At 35.4% G+C, this 12,191-nt stretch overlaps 1 protein-coding gene across 1 annotated transcript in view; it reads right to left on the minus strand.

Annotated features, from left to right (window-relative positions):
- LOC106056707 (tether containing UBX domain for GLUT4-like) overlaps positions 1-11,701 on the minus strand; it is a 30,485-nt gene extending 18,784 nt beyond the window's left edge. The window contains exons 1-6 of the mRNA XM_056020142.1: positions 11,548-11,701; positions 6,693-6,751; positions 5,889-6,015; positions 1,976-2,061; positions 697-778; positions 351-424 (exon numbers count right to left, since the gene is read on the minus strand). Of these exons, the coding sequence (XP_055876117.1) occupies positions 351-424; positions 697-778; positions 1,976-2,061; positions 5,889-6,015; positions 6,693-6,751; positions 11,548-11,628 (509 nt within the window). The 5' untranslated portion in view covers positions 11,629-11,701. The remainder of the gene's footprint in view (positions 1-350; positions 425-696; positions 779-1,975; positions 2,062-5,888; positions 6,016-6,692; positions 6,752-11,547) is intronic.
- Positions 11,702-12,191: the final 490 nt, after the last annotated feature.

Genomic DNA, 12,191 nt, shown 5'->3' on the forward strand with positions numbered 1-12,191 from the left:
GCAAAATGAATAAATCTTTATAGCGTTCACCGGGGAGGGGGGCACATCTGTAACTCAGTCCTCCCCAAAGCTCGTCAGTCATAAGCCAAGGAGTTCACAACAATCGCCTTTGGCATGCGGTCGTCTCCCAAGCGGGATAAGTGTTATTGACAGCATAACAATTAATAGATAGATGATATTTTGTTCAAATTTGCCTTCTCACGCTTCTTTATAACTGTTTTTCTTAGAGGGGGGCGCTGGCGGATTTTTTTTAAAGAAAAAATTTGAAGGGGGCGGTAGGCCAAAAAAGGTTGAAGACCACTGCTTTATATTGATTTAAATTTATATAATTTGTACAAAGAAGCACAAACCTGATAATTGCATTCCCTGATGTTAGGCCAAGCTTCTTCAAATTCATCTCTTGTAAGGCTCTCATACCAATTATCTAGAACAGAGATATTAAAGCCATTGTTTTTTCAAAAAGTGCTGATGTATTCATCAAAGAAAAAAAGTTAATCATTACAGTAAAGTACTTCTGTTGGATGTTTTATCTAAGTTTAAATATCAAGGTTTATCTTACTTCTGTTGGATGTTTATCTAAGTTTAAATATCAAGGTTTATCTTACTTCTGTTGGATGTTTATCTAAGTTTATATATCAAGGTTTATCTGGACTAACACAAACCATAGCTACTTAGTTTACACAGAATTCAAACTACCTCCTCTCTCATAAATATACAAACAGGATGCAGAGCAGGACTAGTGCTCCTGTCAACTTTAGAAAGAATGTCTTTGTGCTCACTGAAATAGTAAGCAACAAACATTTTAAAATTAGCAAACAAAAGTTGTTTTTTTTTTCATTTTATAAATAAGGTCATAGTTTTCTACATCAAACTTTTTTTTTGCTGGATTTCATGAAGATATTAAGAAAACAAGATTGTATAAATGTAATATGTTTATCCATCAAGAACAGAGATGGAGCTTCATTAGACTATGATAAGCAGATTTTGAGTGAAATGTTTTCTTGATGCTATTTCCATTATCTTTTAGCTTACAAAAAAAAAGCTAAAAAATAGAAGTTCCTTTTGAAATAAAGTTGGTGGAAGTATTTTCTAACTAAACATTTGAATAGATGTTAACATAGAATTTCATTGAAATGTCTCACATTTTATCTTTCTTATCTTATATAATACAGACATTACTTTAAAAAAAAAAGACGATTGCGTCCTACGTGTCATGCATTTTAACCAATGACCTAAATTCTGCTAAGTCACTGGTTTTCCTGGCTAGCTCAGGTAACCCATTCCATGCTCTAATAGCACTAGGGAAGAAGGAGCATTTGTACAAATTTGTTCTAGCATATGGAACGAGGAATGTGCCTTTATCTTTGTGTCTTTCTGAGTATTTTATTAGATTTTGTTTTTGTATTTGAAGATTATGGTTCAGTGTTTTATGTATAATTGCTACTTTACTTTTGAGTCTTCTATCATGAAGGCTTTCTAAATTTAGTGATTTTACTAAAGGTGTTACTCTAGTCAAATGTGAATATTCGTTTGTTATGAATCTCACTGCTCTATTTTGTGCCTTTTCCAGTTTCTTAATGTTTTCTTGAGTTGAGGGGTCCCAAAAAGAGGATGCATATTCTATTATTGGCCTAACCAAGGTTAAATAACATTTTAATTTTATGTTCTTATTTGATTTATAGAAATTTCTTTTAATAAACCCTAATGCTTTGTTTGTTTTTAGTTAAAAATCAGTTTTATTAGCTCATACGTGTATCTGGACAATCACCACATTTTTGTTTAACAAGGTATGAAGTGTTTTTAGTGGGGTAGTGAAAAGATAAATAAATTTATGGTCAATAGCTATTAAAGTGTATAGAGGGTGTATAGACCTTCAAAATAAAAATAAAAAAAGTAATTCCTGTTTCATTGGGAAAGTCTTCAAAACACCAACAACATTACAAATATTACTGTAATCATATACTAAATGACAGACCTGTGTTCATTTTCCAGTTGCAGCAATAGATCCCATAACGTTGTGCTGGGTTTAAAGGTGCCCTGAAGTCTCTGACCTGAGTCTAGCTATAATAAATAGATTTTTATAGATTCATTTTACCCAACTTGTAATATAAATTAGTATAATCATAGAAACAAGAAAAATGTTTAAACAAAAATTTTTTTTAAAGACCATACCTCCATTATACAACTTTAAATATAATAAAATATATTTAAAAAATTAAATATTTAGTTCAAACAGGATATCGAACCCGTGATTTTGACAACGCCCAATGCGTGAATGTATTTTGATGCATATTTATCAATTCAGCTACCGGGACTTATTTCTCATTTATTTTTTTACTATTAGTTTCTTCATTTATTCTGGATAGAGTGCAATGGTTTTTTGTGAGTTTGTTCTTCCACTCTTGGCGAGTGTGTCAGCCTTCTCATTTCCTTCTAGTTCTATATGTGGCTAGACTTCTAATTCAGAACTCTTAAGATCTAGTCTAGATCTAGATCTCTTTCTATATCTAAAATCTAGATGTAATCTATATTAGATTTATGTAAAAAAATATTAGTAAAGCTTAGATATTCTTTCAATAAAATAAAATAGAGCAATTTTAAATTTATTCTGCTATTATATAATTTCGGAACACTATGGCCATGTTTTTTTTCTAAGCCTATTCAAGCCAAATTTAAATTTATTATTTTTAATTTGAAAAATTATAATGGTCAAATGAGTTTTCCCCCTGTGGCCAATGAGCTAGTAATTCTTTTCTCAGCAATATACATCAACTGTTAAATTTCTCAATATATCTGCAAGAGCCTCAAAGTGGTTTGTTAGTTTCAATTGGAACTGTACTGCAGTATTGCCGTCTTTAAGCTTCTCTACATTAAATGGGCGGGGTCGTGTGGCTCGTTTTGGTTGGCGTTTCAATCGGAGCTTACATTTGCCACTGACAAGGTATTGGTCTGAGCCGATATTCGCTCCTCTGCGGGTCCACATGTCTAACAGAGATGACCTCCATCATTTGGAGAAGCAAATGTAATCTATCTCGTTGAAGGTTTCTCCATTTGGCAATCGCCATGTTTTTTTGTGCTTAAAATATGTGTTTCCAATTGAAAGGCTATTGCATGCGCAGAGAGAAATCAAGCACTCGCCATTATCACTGATGTTTTCTGCAGAGCCATATGGTCCCATTACATATTCAAAGCCAGTTCTGTTAGGATTGATTTTGGCGTTAAAGTCTCCCATCAGTAGAATTAGGTCATGAGTAGGTGTTTCATCAAGAGTGGTTTGTAGTTGATTATAGAAATTATCTTTGATGGTATCTTCTGCATCCTCTGTAGGGGCATATACTTGTATGGTAGTGATTTTGATTTGGTTTGCTAGGAGTTGAGCTGTAATGATGCGGTCACTGACCAGCTTCCAAGCAATTAGCGCTGAAGCTGCTATTTTAGACATGATGATTCCTACACCACCAATGTGCTCCTTATCATGTCCTGAATATATTATTGTCTTGCCATCATTGATTATTTGTCCACTTGATGTCCACCGCATCTCGCAGATGCCAAGGATGTCCAGCCGGTAAGAGTCAAACTCTCTTAAAAGTTGGGCCAGTTTACAGCATTGATTCAGGGTTCTTACATTCCATGTGCCTATAAGAGTCGGTTTCCTTGCGTTGAAAGGCTTGCCATGTATCGAGAATTGGACTTCCAGTTGGCTTTGATCCAACACCGTCATCAGGGTTTGGCTGCCCTCGCTGCATGTATAGTTTTCTTTATGTGTCAAGTTTGCTGTTTCTGTAGCAATAGTGGTTTTACAGGGTGGGGTCGCTAGCCCCACGCCAAACCCTCCTCCTTTCTCACCCGGGCTTGGGACCGGCAGATGGCTCTTGCAGATATATTGACCCTTGAAGAAGAGTGGGCCAACTTCAAAGATACCACTATTGGGTGCGCGGAAGAAGTTATTGGAAGGAGGCGAGGTTCATACAAGGAACGGTGGATACAAGACAGAACATGGAAATTGATAGATGAGAGGAAAGAGGCCAAGCGTAGACGAGATCAGAAAAATGAAACACAGGATCGCAGCCTAGCGGAAGAAGCCTATAGGGAAGCAGATCTGAAAGTAAAGAGAAGCTGTCAGCGAGATAAACAGGACTGGATTGAACAGAAGGGTCAAGAGGCACAAGCAGCTGCAAGCAGAAATGACACAAAAACCCTCCATCGTATTGTCCGAGATCTCACTGGAGCAAAGAGTGGACATGGGGCACCGATAAAAGACAAGCAAGGCAAAACTTTGTTAACGAAAGAAGAACAGGATGCAAGATGGGTAGAGCACTTTAAAGAGACCCTTAACCAACTGTCGCCAGACCTAACTTACATATTCAAGGACCCCTCTCTAAACAATGATCTCAAGGTCAAGACAGACCCAATAACTGCTGAGGAGGTTACCATGGCCATTGCAGTGCTAAAGAATAACAAAGCACCAGGGCTAGACATGATATCAGCAGAAATGCTAAAATATGGGGGACTGCATTGTTAACAGAATGACTGATCTCTTAAATCTCGGTTGGTGAACTTCAAAAGTCCCAGAGGACTGGCAAAAAAGAGTGATTGTAAAGCTTCCAAAAAAGGGCAACTTGGCAGACTGCAAAAACTGGAGGGGCATTACTCTCCTCTCTGTTCCGGGCAAAGTTTTCAGCACTGTTTTGTTGAGACTGCTTCAACAGTCTGTAGATGAAAGGCTCAGAGAAGAACAAGCAAGTTTCCGAGCAGATTTTCGTTCTACGAAATATCATAGAACAAAGTCTTGAGTACCAACAGCAGCTAATTCAGTTTCGTGAACTTCAAAAAAGCGGTTGATAGTGTCCACCGAGAATCACTATGGAAAATAGTTAGAGAACACGGCATCCCAGAAAAATTTGTCCAGATCCTACTACACCTTTACAGTCAGTCTAGTTGCTGCATTAAAACAGAAGAGGGAACAACAGAGTTTTTTACAATCGAGACAGGTGTCAGATAGGGGTGCATCTTATCTCCCTTCCTTTTCCTCCTAGCCATCCGCATAAACTTGGATAAGACTAAAATTATGCTAGTGGGATATAAGGCAAAGGGTGTCCTGTCAGACTTGGCAAGTCAAAGCTTGAAGAGCTGGACAAGTTCACGTACCTTGGCAGCATCATAACAAATGATGGAGATGCTTACCATGATGTAGCGTGCCGAATAGGAAAGGCTGGGAGCATTTTCCAAAGGCTGCAGCCTATTTGGACTAGCCAAGCCATTGGACTCGAGACACAAATACACCTTCTCAACACAATCGTCATTCCAACTGCTACATATGCATGTGAGACATGGAAGTCATCTGTCAAAATTGAGAAAAGACTAAATGTGGCTCAACAGAGATGGCTGAGACAGATTTTGGGAGTCAGTTATATAGATCGGGTCTCAAACAAGGAAATCCTATGCCGAACTGGGAGTCGAACACTTAGTAAGGTTGTGACTGAGCGTCGCATGAGGTTTGCGGGACATGTTCTACGTCAAAATGAATTACGCACACCAAGAGTTGCGATAATATGGAAGTCAAAACGAGGAAAGCGCAAACAGGGACGTCCTCGTATTACTTGATAACACACCTTCATGGAGGACATCAGAACAGTGGACACCAGGTGGGAGGAGGCTTTAGACATTGCCAGTGACAGATCTTTATGGAGACAGCTTGCCGCCCAATGCGCAGAATGGTGCGGGATGACCTAAGTCTAAGTAAGTTAAATTTCTAGGAAAATCATAAGAGGCAGTAAATTTAGATCAGCTGTCCAGGTTCCTGGATCCAGGTTTCTGCTGGATCCAGGTTCCATGAAAGTCTGACTTGAATAGAGGTACTGTAAAAAAGCTAAATAAATCCATGTTACCTGTAAAGCTATTTTGACATCTTGTTCAACTCTTGCAGAAGCTGCTTTTGCCAGTTCAAGTTTAGCATTATTTGGAAGACTTGAGAATCTCACACTCAAGGACAAATCCAATTCCTTTCTGCCTTGCCTTAAAATGAATAATGCATAAAGTTTTTTAAAACATACATATACATCCATAGAAACAAACATAAATATGTTAATATGTAAAGGAATAGTCAATGTTATATTGTTCTTGATAGTAAGGAAGTTAACTTTGAAAGAATAAGGTGCAGCATATAATGAATACAACTCAGTAAAATGAAACTTACAGATCAGTTCAATGGCAGAAACAAACAAAAAATATATTAAAAGAGTTTAGGATTAAAACCACAAGCTTGGTATATCACAATTAGTTTATTTGAATTGAAGAACATTAAAAATTTCATTAAAGTTTGGTCAAAGAATGGCTATGTAGACCGCTACCAAACAATAGACAGTTTTTAATGGCTTTCACATGGAGAGCTCCATACTTATTCTAGCTTACTATTATTTGTCTTAAAAGGAATTCAAGCTTAAAGTAAAATATTTATGCACACTAAATACATCATGAAGAAAAAAATTGCATTTAAACTAGAATTAATCAAATAATCTTAAGTCTTAAAACATCTTCAAATCTACTTCCTAGATTGTTTTGATTATATTTAACTGATGACATTGTTACAATGGTTGAGGCATTTAGATTGGTTATCACACTAAACAAGTCATGTAGGCTGTCAAGCAGGAATAATGACCCACTGGTTAAAGAGAACTTGTTAGCATACTTACACCAAAATATAGTTTTCAGGGGGGACAAATCCTTGACGCTGGCAAACTTCTTCAAGAATCTGAAAAAGATGTAATATAAATTAATAAATTAAACTTATCATTATTATTTCATAATAAATTAGTAAAATTTTTTTTTAAATGCCAGATGTTGCAAAAGGAGTTCTAGTTTATTCATTATAAATTATCATTGTCATTATAATGATAGTATTGCCGTAGTTGTAGATCTAGATCTAGACTCTAGATGATATCTATTAAGATGAATTAAATTAAGACTAAGAAGTTACTTTAAAACTAAAACTTAGTAAAACTGTAAACTTAAAGATCTAGTTAAGTAGATTCTAGATTTTTCACTACAGCCTGGCAGAGCCTTTGGCGCCACTGATCCAAAACTGTATCAGTATCGGATATTCTGTTCCTAATTGGACTCATCAGCTGTGTGGAGAGGGGGGGACTGCTGTGTTGCAAAATCATTCTGACCATAAAATAAACAATGCCCAGGCTTTCATGTTACTTAATCGAGATGAATCATACTCACTTTTTTTTTTAAATATCATAGACTTGAGATAATAGTATAGACATAGTCTAGTACTAGTTTATGTAATAGTAAGTATAGACAGACGCTAAGAAACAGACCAGATACTCAGAGTAAAAAGTCAGAGTCATGATAATCATACAGTGACAGTACTGACAGTCATACTCACTCACTCACTGAGATACTAGTCTACTATTACTATAGTAGCTTCTTATATTAGGCACAGCTCATCAAATTCTCCTTTTAGAAACACGTCGCTTTTTTTGTTTATAAATAATTAATTTGTTTTTATGTTTGGAGCTAAAAACGATGTTTCGGGACAGTGCATGTCCAATTTAAGATAAGTTCCTGTATTTTTGTTCCGCTTTTCCAAAGCAGATGGCAGTTTTTTAGATTCTCGGTAACCAAGTATGTAAAGCAATTGTTTAAACCTCCCCCGGCAATTCATACCCATATAAGGGATGAAGGCTATATTATGAGCCTGTTTGATCGTAGGCTGGTGGATCTATCAAAATAAGCTTCCAAACATCTTTAGAAGGACATTCCAATCACATTCATACTGTTAGCTGTTAAATAAAATTAAAAAAGGAGGTGTTTCAATGAATAATAATGAATTAAACACATTCTCCTATAGTGCACAAGGCAAAATCGTAATAAGAAATATTATTGGGATTAATAAATCTATGATTTTTTTTCAATAAATAAATAAGTGACCTAGATCGAGATATCTAGAATATATAATTTATGAATGAAAGAAAAAGTGCGGGCTGCTAATTTGAAGCCAGAGACCATGCCCACTGCAGGTGATCACGCCAGGCGAGCGCTGGTGGTGAGGAGAGGTATACACTAAGCGTGTAGTGTCACAACCTATCATACAGGCAGTGGAGGGAAGGGGGAGAGAGTCATGAAAAGAATTATAAGCATCTATGGGAGGGAGGGGATGTAACAAAACGAACATCCAAATTATGAAAAGAAGAGGGTCCTTGGATGGGAATTAAAAGAAAGAGACAGAGAATACATGTAGCCTAGTTGAAAATATCATGTTTGTTACATTATAATAATTAATTTATAGATCTATAATTATATAGATTTATTTCTGTTTCTACACATAGATTATATAGGTAGGCATATATATATATATATATATATATATATATATATATATATATATATATATATATATATATATACATACATACATATATATATATATATATATATATATATATAGAGAGAGAGAGAGAGAGAGAGAGAGAGAGAGAGAGAGAGGCAATATACTATAAACTATAAATACATATTGCAGAAGTGAATCTACTTCTTTTAATACAATCTAAATAATTTTTAATTAACACAGATATAATTTATTAGCAATAACATAGTGTTGTTTCTTAACGGTGCTCGATGTGTGCTGAAGGAGAAAGCACAAAAACTGCGTTTATTATAGGAGCATGAAGTGACCTGATTTATTTTAAAATAAAATCTTGACTATGAGTGGTAATTCAAAGAAACACAGCTATTTTTATAGTCCTTTAGTTGCAGAATAAGAATCTGCTTTCAGTTTTTTTGTAAGTTAAACCGTCACCAAATAAAAAAATAAAATAAAAATTTGACCTAGAGTAACTTACATCTATCGAACACCTTCGTTTTAAGGTACTTATCGAACACCCCATTGTATTTTTTAAAATTCACCTTTATTTCGATGATTATAAAGAAACTAGTCCATTCTTATTGTGCATCGTCCATTTCTTTATAGTTAAGTTATAATTAGTTTCATTTTCACCCGAGGATCATTTTTTTACTTATATTCAAAGTGCATTGGTAATATTGGTATAAAAATTTCACATTTTTTGAACTCTTGGGAAGAGTGGAGTGAGTCTCGGGTTAAGGGTATTTTTTAATGCTAATGATGCTTCAGCTCAAAAAAACTATATAATACGCTTCTAATTAGGCTGAGAAATATTTACAACTATTTATTTGAAAGTGTCCTTTGTTACCTAAACATGAAAATTGAGGTTTAAAAAGGGGGTGTTCGATAATAGCAGTTTTTATATAAGCAATCTCAGCTTCGTAAGATATCGAACGCCATTTTAATGTTAAAAATAAACATCAAAGGGATATAACCCAAAGAAGACAAAATATTTAAATTATATATTTTTTAATTGTTATTTTTTTAAATAATGTAATGCAAAGTACAGATATAAATTAATCATATGTTACAATTTGTATCAGTTATTTGTGGTTTACCGTAAATGTGCTATATTTTTTTAAGTAAATAGATTTACATCGATATATGCACTAATTGTACCCATTTTAAAAGCTTGATTTTATGACATATATTATAGCTAGATGCTGATAGTATCAATGCCTCATCCTGAGGAGAAACACAATGGAATGTATTCAGTTGTTGTTTCTTTTTCAGATGCCCCATTCTATTAACTTCTGAATTTGCCCCATTCTATTAACTTCTGAATTATGTGTTATAAACCAATACCTAGCGCATGTGCTTGATGTGAAGAGATATTAATAAAACGAAAGGGCAAAGGGGGAGGTATAGAATGCAGATATGGTATTTTGAAATAAAAATGTCTTGGGCAGGTAAAAAAAAAAAAGGTCGGGGTGGGGGTGGGGGTGGGGGGGGGGGGAGAAACAGTCAAGACACTGTATCCAGAGATCATCAATAATTGATCGACCATTAGAATGTGACGTCAGCCTCAAATACATAGAGTCAGTTGTGCTTCTCGATCTAGACGTGTGGCGCCGGGTCTATAAAATTATTTATATATATATATATATATATATATATATATTAATGCGCTACAAAGACACTCCTTTGAAACATCACAAATACACGAAAATAATAACAATAACGCATTTAACCACTCTCTTATTCTGCCTACACCCCCTTACCCGCGCTTCCACTCTCCAACATTCACACTTTTTCAGTGCAAAGTAACAACGTAAATTTCAAGACTCAATCCAAACGCAGCCACCAGACTAACACACAACAAAAAAAAAATGGTCAGTGATAGCGTAACACACAGGTGTAAACCAGGCCATCAACACAGCCCCAAAACATTGTTCAAGTTGTAGTAAGAACAATGTTGAGGGGAAAGGGGGAGGAGCCATCAGTCGAGTACCTACGGTCAAGCCGCTAATTAGGTCACAAACACTAGGCATGATAGATACGTAGTATATATAGTTATGTTGTTTGTGTGTGTGTGTGTGACAAATACTAAGCGTGCTCTAAAATACGTTGTTTGTTTTTTTTTGGTCAACCAGGTGGTTTAGGGAGGGCGGATTTATCTACATCTATAGGTAACACAGCTTGCAAGCTACCATAGCTTTTCAGCACCCCCCCCCCTCCCCGCCCAGATCGAAAAATATCTAGCTCTGACTTTTAGGCTGTTACATACACTGAGCGTGCTAGATCGGCGGCTAGTTACGTAGGGCCGCGTACCGTATGTTTTGTTTTTAGGTCAACCAAGTAAACTGTTGTGTCCTGCAATGACTTGGGGAGGGCGGGATTATCTATTGGCTACCAAAGCTTATTAGGCTCTCCCTCAAATAAATAATATCTGGATTTAATTTATTAATGGCCTTATGTCTCAAAATAGCTTAGACCTAAATAAGTACTACGGTAATGCGTTACTGGGCTTAGCACCGTCAGTTTCTAAGCAGAGCTGATCAGTGATAGATTCCTTCGATGTGGACCATTTGAAAATGACTAAAAATCTGTCTTTCTTGACATGGCGTAAAAAGAAAATGATATAAATAAAAAAAATATAGATTATAACACTTTTGAAACACCATACTTTTCACAAAATTTTAGGATTATAACACTTTTAAAACACCATACTTCTCGTGTGTTCGATAAGTTCTTCATATGTTCGATAAGATAAGATAAAGCTAAAAAAGTGTTCGATAATTTAAGCTTTTGAAATCATCAACCTGACCCATTTTAACATCAAATATAAGTTTAACTATGAGTAGTAATAGAATAAAACATGTCTACTTTTTAAGAAAAATGGATGAGGAGTTCACAGATACAATCAGTTTTTTTCTAGGTCTAATTTTTACGGAGATACACAAATTCAAACATAAAAAATGTCGGCGAATGAGCTTAACTTGTTCGATAAACGTAAGTTACTGTAGTTCCCGAATACGGTGTGCCTAATATAAGAATCTACTATATAGTAGTATAGACTATAGAATAGAGTAGATACTGAAAGTTTTACCGGCCAACAATAAGATACTTAAAATTTCAAAAGAGAATGTATTGGGAGTAGATTATCATTATTTATATCTTTAGGTCTAGATTAATACCTGAAGAAGTTTCGTGTTTGGGTTGATCTTTACGTTTTGTCGTCTTCCATTTGGGCATAAAACTTGTACGGAGGCAGCCATTTCATGAATGGGACATCACTCTTAAAATGACTGAGCTGTTTACATTTTAAAATCACATACCTATAGATATATATCTCGTTCGTTTTGCTAAACTAGTCTCATGGTTGAAGCATGTTGAAGTTGAACCAATTGTTTCTCAAACTTTATAATCTTGACGCCCCCCCCCCACCACCAAAAAAGAATGTTCGCGGCCCCTTATTGTCTGCTTAGTAATTTTCTTCGTCTCTCTACAACGCATTTTTTTACATCAGAAAAACTCAAGTCATTTAACTTAAGAACAAATTTTTACAAATACTCCTTCTTCCCTAGTGCTATTAGAGCAGGCATGTAAAACTGTGTTTTCGGGGCCGCATGCGGCCCGCGACCACCTTGCATGCGGCCCACTTGGCCACCTAAAAAATTATAAAAATAATGTTAAACTATTACGCTGGAAAACAAGAGATGAAAAGCTACTTGAATTGAAAAAAAAAATTTATTAAACTGAACAACGAGGATGTGTCTGCAGTGAAAGCAAGCTACATTTTGTCAAACTTCATTGTAAGCCATTGCAAATCATTTAATAA

The sequence above is a fragment of the Biomphalaria glabrata genome, chromosome 2 (assembly GCF_947242115.1).
Source record: "Biomphalaria glabrata chromosome 2, xgBioGlab47.1, whole genome shotgun sequence".
NCBI classification, from domain to species: Eukaryota; Metazoa; Mollusca; class Gastropoda; family Planorbidae; genus Biomphalaria; species Biomphalaria glabrata.